This window comes from Solanum stenotomum, chromosome 2 (assembly GCF_019186545.1).
Source record: "Solanum stenotomum isolate F172 chromosome 2, ASM1918654v1, whole genome shotgun sequence".
Taxonomy (NCBI): domain Eukaryota; kingdom Viridiplantae; phylum Streptophyta; class Magnoliopsida; order Solanales; family Solanaceae; genus Solanum; species Solanum stenotomum.
This window is the reverse complement of record NC_064283.1, coordinates 37,442,399-37,455,112: the sequence shown is the minus strand read 5'-3', so window position 1 is coordinate 37,455,112 and position 12,714 is coordinate 37,442,399. Positions and strand designations below refer to the sequence as shown.

Below are 12,714 nucleotides of genomic sequence, written 5' to 3'. Positions count from 1 at the left end.
AAAAATATTTTTTATAAGAGAGGATTTCAAACTCCATTCAAAGTGCTCTCAAGTAAAGCTGAACTTAATTAGCAAGATAAGAAAAAAAATTAACTAGAGTATTGTCTTTTAAAGAAAATATTGCTTTCGATACTCGCTAAAATATAAGTTGATAGGGGGGGCGAGGGTAGTGGGTGGGGGCAAAAAATAAAAAATTGAAATTAGAAATATCTTTTAAAAATAATTTTTTAATATTTTTTGGGAGGGGGTGGGGGTGGGGTAGGGGCGAGGATGGGTAAAAAAATTGAATTTAAAAACAAGCTTTAAATTATTATTTTTTGGAGGTTGGTTGGGGGGCTGGTTTGAGGGTAGGGACAAAATAAATTGATTTTTTCAACAATTTTTTTTTTAATTGAAAGTTGGAAGAGAGTTTTGGAAAATGTTTTCCTTAAGTTTTGAAGAAAAGTCATTTTCCTTAAATTTGAGGAAAATGAATTGATTTGAAAAACATTTTCCAAAATATTTAACCCAACTATACATGAAAAAATTGTAAATTATTTTCCTTCGTACCAAACACACCCCTAATCGAAGGCGGTGGTAGACAAATATGTATAAAAGGTAACCTAAAGCAAAGCAAGCGCAGGAAATAGTAGTACACATTATTAAGTAGGAAGTACAAAGTGGTAAGGCATGGACGATGAGAGCTTCAGAGCCCGTGTACACAAAGTTTTCGGCTGTCTATCGCCGTCGGCATCGGTGTGGTCTCTCACCGACGACGATGTGGAGAAGAAAGAGTGGAATCGAAGCGCACTGAAGCAAGGGAAAGATGATGATGACCATAACCTTTGTTCTTCATCGTATGATGAATTATTCAAACAAAAACGCAGGAACATCCAAAATGTTATCAATGATGATGAAAATCGTGTTGATGATGTTTGGGAAATCAGATCCTCTATTGGCTTAGATTCCACGCTTGATAATGAGGTATTTCTATGTTTCTCCCCTTTTGTCATGCATTCAATTTTAATTTTAGATTGAACTAGATAAGGGCATTTCGTATGGAGGAAAAAATAATAATTTCTTTATTAAAATCTTTTGTTTGTTTGTTTCCATTAAATTACAGGGAGTAGGCTATATATATGTCTCTAAAGTGATATGGAGTAAAAGTTGATAAATCTACAAATGAAAGTGACACGGAGTAAAAGTTGATAAATTCTGGCCGAGCTCGTTGTAAGGGGCTTGCCTAGTGTTGGTCACCTCTCCTATATGGTTCGCCACCTATTGCACAGGAGTGGGGGTTTTCCGTGTGCACACCGAAAGGGTCATCAAAAAAGAAGTAATTAAAGTTGTGTTTCTGTGACATGTTTGGCTTTAGAAGTTGCTATGAAAGTTTCAATAGTTCGACTAAAACAATTGACATGGAGTAAAAGTTAATAAATTTACAAATGAAAGTGAATTCTGCAAATAAGTATCACAAGTCATTTTCCTCTTTTTGGGTATATAACATTGTCCTCAAAATAAACATTTGCTTATACCCCAAACACACTCTTTATGTATTGTATTTTTGGCTTCCAGAATGCAAACTTATTAAGCAATAGATGCTAATTCAGGCATCGGCAATCCTTTACATAATTAATGCGGGCCTATCCTCTTAGCTATTGAATATGCTGTAATTTAGAATATCGTTTCCAGGGGATCAGGGACGTCATTGTTTTATTTGACTTTGCTTTGAAGCAGCATCTATAATTTAGAATACTGCTTGATACTGAATTTTTAAGCAACATCTATTCTACTATATAAATGATTGGACAGAGGTTATGTTATTGTTGTCAACATGATTTTTATGTTGCAATGTTAATGCCAGTGTTTTCAAAGGCTTTTTTGGGGCGAGTCCTAGGGCATGGCTAGTATAAACACACCGGGTAATTTGGCCAAGTGAAAGTATCATTGAGGTGTAAGTCTCATTTGTCTAGGCATACATTCAGGCGTTGGCTGATATTTTGTTTTGGGGCATAAGAATACCTCTCCTAATTAGAATTAGAATTGCTAATTGAGGGAAGATTTGGATCGCCTTGCAACTACTAATCCAAGGAAGATTTGGATCGCCTTGCAAAGTTCAGGTGCCGATATGACCCTCTTCCATTTAGCAAAAACACAGATATGCAGAGATCAAAGAAAGTTGGTATATAGGAAATGTGATACTAGCTACCCAATTGGCGAAACAAGGCATAAGTTGCGCTTTGCATCACAAGCAGAAGGAGAAATGTGATACTAGCTACCCAATTTCAATGTTTGAAGGAAGGGGAGGACTGCCTACGGTGGACAGAGCACAACAAAGGAAGATACAAAGTGAGCTCAGGTTACAAGGTCATGAATAGGGCTCCTCTAACCCTCAATTGGCCTTGGAGACAAATCTGGAAAACCAAAATTCTACTCAAGGTGGCATGCTTTACTTGGCTGCTAGCAAAGGAGCAGTACTAACACATGAGAATCTGAGGAACGAAACAACATTCTGGTGACACATTGTTGTTTATGTAGGGAGGCAGAGACAGTTAGGCATTTGTTCTTACATTGTGGAAGATTTTCATCAATCTCAGAGGCATTCAATGGACAATGCCTAGCAAGATTGTTGACACTCTCTCAAGTTGGGAGGAAGTAGGAATTGAGGCAAAGAACAGAAGTTATTGGAGGACAATTCCAGCATGCATCTGATGGACCATTTGGAGAGAAAGGAATGCTAGAAGCTTTGAGGATAGAAGCAGATCCCTACAAATGATCAAAACAGATTGTATTCTGTTATTATGTTTTTGGTGTACAAAGAGTTCCCCTGTAGATGCAAAAGCAATCCTAGAAGTATTAGAATCATGCTAGGCTTGCTGTTTTTGTTTCTAGATTTTGATACGTTTTTGTAAAGGGGCTTTCAGTACTAATGTAGTACTGGTTTATAATACAAATCGTTACCTTCTCCAAAAAAAACAAAAAAAAGAAATGATGCATTATTAGCTATTAAAAAGAACAAGCATGAAATAGTAAATTGCCCGAAAATAATGAGGAATTGTGGATGAGCAATTGCCTTTTATCCAGTTCTTGACTTCTAGATATTTTCTATGCATATTTATTACTTCCTAGATCTCAAGAAAGAAAATAAGAACAGAGGTATATATTTTGCTAAGTGAAACAAGATAAGCTTAGAGCACTCAAATAACCAAATCTTATGAAGTAACAGCAGCTTCTAATGGCACACCTAAGCTTTTGACAAGGAAATACCCCCCATCTACATACTAATTTCAGAAACAGATGATCTTAGAACAGCAAATATGCTGATTATCTCTAGTTTTTTGTAGTTCAAGGATACATTGAATGAAGTAGAGAAGTGTACATTCACTGACCACTTAAAACTAGAGTCTTCTACAACCAAACAAAGGACTGTAGTACTTGCATACCCATGAATAAAATTGTACCATTAGGGGTAAGAGCTCACCAATAACTAAAGAACGAATCGCAGAAGAATCAGGCAAGGTGAATCTTCATCACAGAACAACCAAGAAAATGAGCCTTCCAACTCGATGAACAAAAAAGCTCATGCTTTATGCTCCTTCAGCAAATACCCAATACACCCTTTTTGCTCTCTCTGAAATTTACGTAACAGCTTATCACTTCTCACAAATCCCACAATCTAAAATTGCAACTCCAAATATTTCTATTTTTTTCTGTATGTCAGCTCCTATTGTTTTGTGAGTATATAAATTGGTGTACATGGTGATTTTCAATGGTGGAGGATAGAGGCTTTTTGGTGGGGTTTTGGAGGTCATTTTACTTTGGGGGTTGTGGGGGGGGGGGGTTGTGGTGGTAAAGGGTAAGGGGATTTTTTGTTGTGAAATTATTTCCAGACAAGTCTATAAAGTCTTTAAGTAGAGAGAACTCCAGGTGTTTTAAGTTCCATGTTTCTGTCAGGGTTAGTGATTGGACGGTGTTCGGATTTCAATTTTCTTTTTGAGGTTGAAAACATTGTCAATTATTCTTCCTGCTAAACTGTGATCTTACTGTTTGCAAAAGGTGACTGTGATTGAGGGGGTTGGGGGGGGGGGGGGGGGGGGGGGGGNAAGGTTTTTGGAGATGTTGGCGGGGGAGAGAGGAGGAAAGAGAAATATAAAAAATTGTAGCTTAATTTTGAGCCACATGGAAATTTCTGTTGCATTAGGAAATTTCTGTTGCATTAGTCTCAAAGCTTCTGCCCTTTGGAAATAAGGTCAAATATAGCTCATTTTGTAATCAACGAAGTCATATTCATCCCCAACTATTAACAGAGGCTAAACTTGGACCATTTTTCACAGTTCAAGGGTAAATTGACCCGTTTCCATTCTAAATTGTAGTTATAGGCATGTTACTAAGTATCTTTGTAGGCCTGTAAAGTGTTCAACTGCTATGGATACTATTTTCTTTGTTTGAGACTTATGATCCTTCTTGATTGCTTCTGCAGGAGGAGGAAGATGAATATGATAGAGTGGCCGAGGGCAGAGTGGATGCTGGTGATCGCTTGTACATGAAAAATATTATTGATCAGGAAACATCTTGTGATCCTTCGGGACATAACATCCGTAGAGACCCACGTGCAAATCATATGGCTGCACAAGTTAGGCTGAAGGAAGATGCAGATGCAGCGGAGAAATGTGAAACTGATTTTGATGGTATCACTCTAAGTGGTGGGCAACATTCAGCTAAATCACTTCAGGATCACTGTAACGTGAAGCCAATTTTGAAAAAAGCAAGGAAATCAGTGAACGGTGAGGTCAAGTCTACTAAACGGGTCAGGTTTGATCCTGGTTGTAAAGATGAATCTGACGGGGCATCAGAACTAAAAGTTTCTTGGGCAGCTCCTGCATCAGCTAACTCTACTTTTGAAGACAATGAATCCATTAGCAGTAGGCTGAAGGTTCCTGATTATGTTCTCAACCCTTCAAAGTATACATGTTATAGTTTGGATTCACCTAGTGAGCTTATTGATGAGCCTAGTCAAGCTTTCGGATATGTTCTCGAGGAGGTTGAGCAGTCAAAGGATGATGTAGTGGAACAAGAAACTATAGACATGTCAGATACTAATCCTAAATCAGTAGTTTTTGTACCTAGGCAGAAGAACACGGATGCTATAGGAGCAACGGGTGCAACTGTGTCAAAGGGAATGATTGAAGATGCTTGTAATGAATCCTTGCACCCAAAGGGCTTCCCTGTTTGCATTGCTGCTGGAGAAGCTCAACAAACTGAAGATCCAATGGAAGAAGATATGGAAGCACGTGTGGCTGAGAATAACATTGTGCCCCTAAAACCAGAACGTCGATATCGAATCAAGGCAGGGATGGAGGACACTTGATCTTCTGTTTACTTGAAGCTAGTATCTGTGTTAATTGTTGAATCAATGCCGGGATGGAGGACAGTTGATCTTCTGTTTACTTGAAGCTAGTATCTGTGTTAATTGTTGAATCAAGGCCGGGATGGAGGACACTTGATCTTATGTTTACTTGAAGCTAGTATCTGTGTTAATTGTTCATTTAGCAGAAATATTATTTGCAAGTTCTTGTCTTAGCTAACTATGACCCCAAACTACCATCCCTCATGGAAATTAAAAAAAAAAAAAAAAAAGAAGAAGAGAAACAACTATATATGTCCCATCCCATACACAAGCTTATAAGCATGGATTGTAGTATTTTTTTTCTTCATGACTCATCTACTTTTAAGGGCATTGAACAATTTGCGATGAATATTTTACTTTCAATTGTCTATATATTAGTTGGGGGAGGGGGGAAAATGGTGATTGGTAATTTTTCCATTCTGTTATCATGTCGATGGTGTTTGTATGTAAACTTGACTAGGTATAACATGGCTAGAATTAGGATAGTAAACCAGAAGGGCAAAAAACACAAGTATACAAAATAAGTACCTTAAAATCACTAATAACAATAGTTTTATTTTTCACAACATTGCAATGAAATTTTTTCAAAATCATAAAATAATATTAATAAAAAAAAATGAAACGGAAATAGGGTAGAGATTATTATGACCGGCGATATTTTCTTCCTTTCCTTGATTTTTTTTCTATTATTTTATTTACCTTCCACAATTAACTCAAATTGTTATACATTCTCTTTCATCAAAAGAAGGTATCTTAACCAAATTAAAACTCTCTACCTTCTCTATTCTAAAAGTTTGTTCAATTATGGATATGAACAGTGTGTCAATTCTAATTCAACACAACATACGATGGGATGATGTATGTGTTGATAGATCACAACGAAAATTGTGATTGTTAGTTGGTGTTTTTTTTGTTGGTATTTTGTAATCTGACAATAGTAGTGTTGTATGTGGTGGTTGTTGGTGTATTTGATATAGTATAGATAATTTATTATACACCAAATTTGGTTGGTGTATGTGTAAGTAATAAGTATTATGACGAAATTGGTGATTTCTTAACATAATGAATTTAAGAAATTTGGTGTTTTTTCGTGCTTGTTATTTCGAAATCTGATCGTATTAGTGTTGTATGTGATGGTGTAGTAAATATATTTTAGATATTTAGCTTCTTTATTTTCTGGTAGAGTGTTGGTGTATTTGATGTATTTTTAGATAACTTATATACACCAAATTTTCCTGGTGTGTGTGTATATGTTTGTGGTATACGTTGTTAAAGAACTTGGTAGTTTGTAGTGTATGTGATTTTTAATTGGATTAAGGTATATACATTGAAAGTTTAAAACAATTATGTTGTTTAAATTACATATTAGTTTATGTTGGTGTATATCATACCAACATAACAACCAAACTGTTATACTATATCAATAGTTAAAGTCATTTTGTATAGCAACATGATTATCATTTTAATATAAATACATCATATTGTATAGAGAAAAAAAGTCTGAAATATATTCGAACTTTGATCGAAATTGTTGTAACAATACCAAACTTAGGAAAGGACCTTTTACCCCCTGCACTATTTACACTACACCATTTTAGGTCTACAACAACACTAATTCTGGACTACGTTTGTAAAGTGTTGCCTAAAGTAGTTTTGGGAATGCTTTTAGCCAAAGTTTTTAACTTTTAGCTACGATAATATTGACAACACGTCAAAAGTGTACTCTTTAATGGTATAAGCTACACTTTGTAAGTGTTGTTACAATATGATATAATTGGCAACACCTATTTACATATATGGCCACACTTTTACAGTGTCCTATTTTTATAATTGAAAAAACAACACATTATAAGTGTGGCCTTAAAATTTTCACTAAAATATTATATTCCCTCCAATATTTTTAACTCTCCCTCCCATTTTTATTGGCCAAAAAAAAAATAAACATTAATAAATCATAAAACATTAACTTTCCTCTTTCACTCTTCACTTTCCTCTTTCACGCTTTCCTCTTTCACTGAAGAACTGACTCAAACAGCTAGTTGAAGAGAGGTGAAGAGAGCTGAAGAACCAAAGGGCTAGATGAACTGATTCTCTTCTCGGACACTGATTTGTGAGAAATACACGTTGAAGAGTTGAAGTCGTCGAAGAACTGAGCTGAAGAGTTGAAGATCTGAAGTCATCGAAGAACTGATAGCTGAAGTCGTCTTCTCCGGTAACGATTTCTTCAAGTGTAAGTACGATTTTCTTTTTCGATACCTATTTCGTCAAGCGTAAGTACTAAAACAGTCTTCTTGTTAGCTGAAGTGGTTGATTTTTTGTTTTGTGTTTAGAATATGAGAATAATAAGGAATTGATTACTTTGGGGTTGTTGGCAAGATGAACTAAAGCTAATTAGTCTCTTCGTCACGCTTTTCTCTCAAATTTCTCACTGAAGAACATGATTTCAGACAGATTTTGTTGGAATAGGGTTTATCGGGTAAGAAATTCTATCTTTCAGAACATCATAGTCATCTTTATCTTTTTTATTAGATTTCTCTCGTTGTTTTAGATCTCTAGCATGTTCATGTTCTACTAATCTCTGTTGCCTTCTTTTAATAACATCTCTTTTTTTCTTGTTGTACATGTCTTGAGATTTGTTGTTGGGTTGTTTGGGACTAGTGTCAAGTTTACATATGCAGATGTGGACAAGTATAAATGGGCTGATTCTGATACTCAATCACTTGAAGGAAATGACAAACTCCTGCTGAAAACTTAATAACATGATAACAGTTGTAACAAACACTACATTCACAGAACATTCACCACAAAAGGGAAGGATAAAAAAAACTTTCTCCATGTATCACTGATACAATAGTTCTGAAATTCTCTATGTATTAGTGATACAAGAGTTTCTGTAGTTCGTTCTGTATCACTAATACAACAATTCTCTTTGTATCTGTTGTTGTATCAATGATATAGAGAAAATTTAAAAAATCGTTGTGTCACTAATACAGTGTGAAATTTGGAAACTATTGTATTACTAAGTCAACAAATATAAAAAATTATTGTATTACTAATACATAGTGACTTTCATAAGTTGTTGATCGACTATCTATTATAGGATCATAGGAATGTTTGCTTGAATGTTTAAACATGATATTAGATGTTTGATACTTCTCTGATTGGGTGTGCACAAGAATGACATTTTAAAATTTTGGACTTAGTTTTAAGAAACTCTAAAAGCTCTAAAGCTCTAAATTCAATCACAAAACTTTAACTTTTAATCATTTGAATTCTATTTATTTACTTTCTTTCTTAATTGTGTCTATCCTATAAATTTTACTCATTTTTTCCTTGGTAGTATTATCAACATTCAAAAACATTTGTGGAGGATTCAAGGTTTGATTTGGCATAGCAAAAGTGTCATCACTAAGTAAGAAACTTGTATCATCTCATAACACATGATTCTGATAACTTACTCATGACTTTTAAAACTTATTTGTGAAGTAGTTAATGATTGTTACTCAAACATTAAATATTGATATCTTCTTTTAGTAATTCACATATCCCATCCAAGGATTGGTTAAATTTAGCAAGGTATAGCAAAGAGTATATTAATGGCGTTGAATCATTTCTAGATTTTGCTTACCCTTATGGAGATCCTCAAGGAGAGGAAATTTAGTGTCCATGTGCAAAATGTTGTAATATTCATTGGACTCGAAGGAATGTAGTGTATGATCATCTAATATGCTATGGATTCGTTAAAGGCTATACTAGGTGGATCAATCACGGGGAATGGAATATCAAGTTGAATGTTAACGATTATATGGATTACTCGCGTGATGATATTGATAGGTTGTTGAATGATCAATTTAGAGATGTTGCACAGGCTGAAGGAGTTTATGATGGTACAAATAAAGATGCCAAGAAATTCTATAACTTAGTTGAAGAGGCAAGCCAAGAATTATATCCTGGTTGTACAGGATTCTCTAAACTATCATTCACACTTCGTTTATATTTGTTGAAGTGTCTACATGGATGGAGCAATGAATAATTCACTTCTCTTTTAGAGTTATTAAAAGAGGCGATGCCCGAGTTGAACATTCCTCCGTCTTACAATAAAATCAAGTCTATGGTTAAGAATCTTGGTCTTGATTATGAGAAGATTGATGCATGTCCCAATGATTGCATGTTGTTCAGGAATGATCATAAAAATGATGAATTTTGTCATACTTGTGGAGCTTCACGATATATTCAATCTCCTGAAGTTGATAGTGAGCTTGTGCCTTCAAAAAAACAACATCGAGTCATAGCAAAGACTTTGAGACACTTTCCATTAATTCCTAGACTCAAAAGGCTATTTATGTGCTCAAAGACGGCAGATTCTTTGAGGTGGCATGAAGAGGAGCGTTCTAAAGATGGAAAGTTAAGGCATCCCGCTGATGGTCTAGCATGGAAAGATTTTGCACTAGATTGTCGCAATGTGAGACTTGGCTTGTCAAGTGATGGATTCAATCCATTTCGAACCATGAGTATATCACATAGCACATGGCCAGTTATGTTGATGATGTATAATCTGTCGCCTTGGATGTGCATGAAATCTGAATATTCTATACTTTCTTTACTTATACCTGGGCCGCGATCACCTGGAAATGACATTGATATTTACTTACAACCATTGATAGATGAGTTAAATTTATTGTGGGATTCTGGGGTTGAAACATACGATGCTTCAAGAAATCAAACTTTTCAAATGTGGGCAGCTCTTACGTGGACAATCAGTGACTTTCCTGCATATGCTATGTTATCTGGTTGGAGTACAAAAGGAAAGTTTGCTTGCCCTTGTTGTAACTATGGCACTAATTCTCGCTATCTTAAACATAGTCGGAAAATGTGTTATATGGATCATCGTGTTTTTCTACCCATGGATCATCTATGGAGATCTAACAAAAGATCTTTCAATGGAAAAACTGAATTCAGGCCTTCTCCATCTTCCTTAAAGGGAACTGATGTGCTTAATAGCTTACATGATTTTGAGAATGTGGTTGGGAAGAAGAGAAAGAGATCAAATGATGTCCTATGGAAAAAAAGGTCAATTTTTTTTGAATTACCTTATTGGCAGCACAACTTGTTACGCCACAACCTTGATGTAATGCACATAGAGAAGAACATAGTTGATAGCATACTTGGAACTCTTTTGGATATTTCTGGCAAAGCAAAGGATCATGCAAAAGCCCGGTATGATTTGAAGGATATGGGAATCAGGAAGAACCTTCATCCAAAAGATGAAGATAGTAAGAGAACAAAGTTTGCAAAGGCGTGCTTCTCAATGACAAATAGAGAGAAATCAATCTTTTGTGGAGTTTTAAAGACAGCCAAGCTACCTGATGGTAGTGCCTCCAATATATCTAGGTGTGTGCACTTGGATGAAAGAAAATTGTCTAATTATAAAACCCATGATGCTCATTTTATGTTACATTACTTGCTTTCAACCAATTAAAAGCATTCTTCCTGATCACGTGGCTATTCCTTTGATTCGTCTAAGTTCCTTCTTCCATCGTTTGTGTCAAAAAGTAATCACATTGGAGAAACTGGATTGCTTAGAAGTAGAGATCATAGAAACAATAAATCAGTTGGAGTGAGTTTTTCCTCCTTCATTTTTTGATATCATGATTCATTTCCCTATTCATTTGGTGAATGAAGTGAGATTAGGAGGTCCAGTTCAAAATCGATGGATGTATTCCACTGAAAGAGAAATGGGTACATTTAAATCATACATTCGCAACAAGCGTTCCAGAAGGTTGCATAACAGAGACACGAGTGGAAATAGATTGCATGAATTTATTCTCCAAATATCTGCATGGGGGTGTGCATACCAGTTTTAACAGAAGAGCGCAAAATAATGATGAATGTGACCCAAGTGATGCAGAACTTTGAGTTTGTTTTCTAACAAAGGAGTTCCTTTAGGAGCAAAGAAAACTGATCCAATCATTTTAGATGACAAGTCACTAAGTCAGGCACATGCATACTCATTGGGAAATTTTGACGAGGTTCAAGAATATATTAGGTACCTTAATTTGAATATAGTATTCTTTTTGTATAATTAATTTTTAACTTATTTTATTTATTATTTTAACAAAAAAAAGTACATGTTGTGTAGAGAGCATGAGCAAGCGGTTAATAATCAGTCACGAAGATCTAAATGGAGCAAGGGCAAGAATCATTGTCAAAACTTTTCTCAATGGTTTGAAACTCGTGCTTTGCAAGAAGAGATGTGTCTGATTTGATAAAACAATTGTCTAGAGGACCAAATTCTGTTGCAAAAAGATATTTTGGGTATCTCATCAGTGGATATAGATTCCATCTTAGGCAGCGTGATGCAAGGTGTAAAACACAAAATAGTGGTGTTATACTAGTTGCCTCAACTACAAGCTTTGCAAGCTCAAAGGATAAAAATTCGATTGCTGCATATTTGACTTATTATGGTAGAATAGTTGATATTGTTGAATTAGACAATTACGATCATTTTAAGGTTGTTCTATTTGAGTGCGATTGGTATGAGGTTGAAAATGATGCTTATTGCCTTACTTATGTCTATTTTAGATGCTCTCAGAAAGAGCCTTTTGTGCTTGGATCTCAAGTATACCAATGCTTCTATGTGCAAGATCCATATGATCAAGATAAACATTATGTTATGAAGACTATTCCGAGAGACTTGTTTAACATGGGTGATGAAGTTGAATCTAATCTCCCACAAAGTTATGAAAACGGGCCATTTGAACATTTGATGTGACCATCTATTCCAAAAGATAATGGTGAAGTACTCTTAACAAGGACTGATGTACCAAAAACAATTATTGATGTGCCTTCAGAGGAATTTGTCACTCAACAACTTAGAGTCGAGTATGAAGAGGAGTTTGAAGATGAGTCTGAAGACGAGTTGAAAATGAGTATGAAGATGAGTCTGAAGATGGGTTTGAAGCCGAGTTTGAAAAACAGTTTGAAGACGACGCACCATGAGTTTCATTATTTTTGTGATGATCATATAGTGCTCACTTACTGTTTTTGTAAATTAATTGTTGTATTGGTACAAACACATTAAGATATCTAATATGTGGAATTGAAGATTAGATCGCTATAATGTTTAAGTATTCTTTTGGCTTTTTTCATGCACCCAATTGTTGTTTGGTTAAGTAATTTATGTTGGCTTCTTATCTGATTATTATTTTATTGAGGAACCTGTACTTCTAGTTGATTATTGCTTTATTTGGCTGTTTGTTATTTATATACTTATTTGTTTCCTTTTATTATCAGGTAGTAGGCATTAGAGGCAGAACAGTGAGCTTTGC

The 12,714-nt window shown here is 35.2% G+C and overlaps 3 protein-coding genes across 4 annotated transcripts in view; 2 read left to right on the top strand and 1 right to left on the bottom strand.

Moving 5' to 3' along the window:
* LOC125854930 (uncharacterized) overlaps positions 1–12,714 on the top strand; it is a 632,422-nt gene that overhangs the window by 379,299 nt on the left and 240,409 nt on the right. The window lies entirely within an intron of this gene.
* The window catches only part of LOC125854934 (OVARIAN TUMOR DOMAIN-containing deubiquitinating enzyme 1), a 1,192,864-nt gene that overhangs the window by 1,059,105 nt on the left and 121,045 nt on the right, over positions 1–12,714 (bottom strand). The window lies entirely within an intron of this gene.
* LOC125854927 (uncharacterized) lies at positions 569–5,535 on the top strand. Its single transcript, XM_049534535.1, has 2 exons — positions 569–963; positions 4,460–5,535. The coding sequence occupies exons 1-2, from the start codon at positions 670–672 to the stop codon at positions 5,345–5,347; spliced, it is 1,182 nt and encodes a 393-aa protein (XP_049390492.1). The 5' UTR covers positions 569–669; the 3' UTR covers positions 5,348–5,535.

Coding starts and splice junctions, on each gene's coding strand:
- LOC125854927 (XM_049534535.1), top strand. CDS start 670: ATGGACGATGAGAGCTTCAGAGCCCGTGTACACAAAGTTTTCGGCTGT. Junction 964..4,459: donor ATTCCACGCTTGATAATGAG/GTATTTCTATGT, acceptor TTGCTTCTGCAG/GAGGAGGAAGATGAATATGA.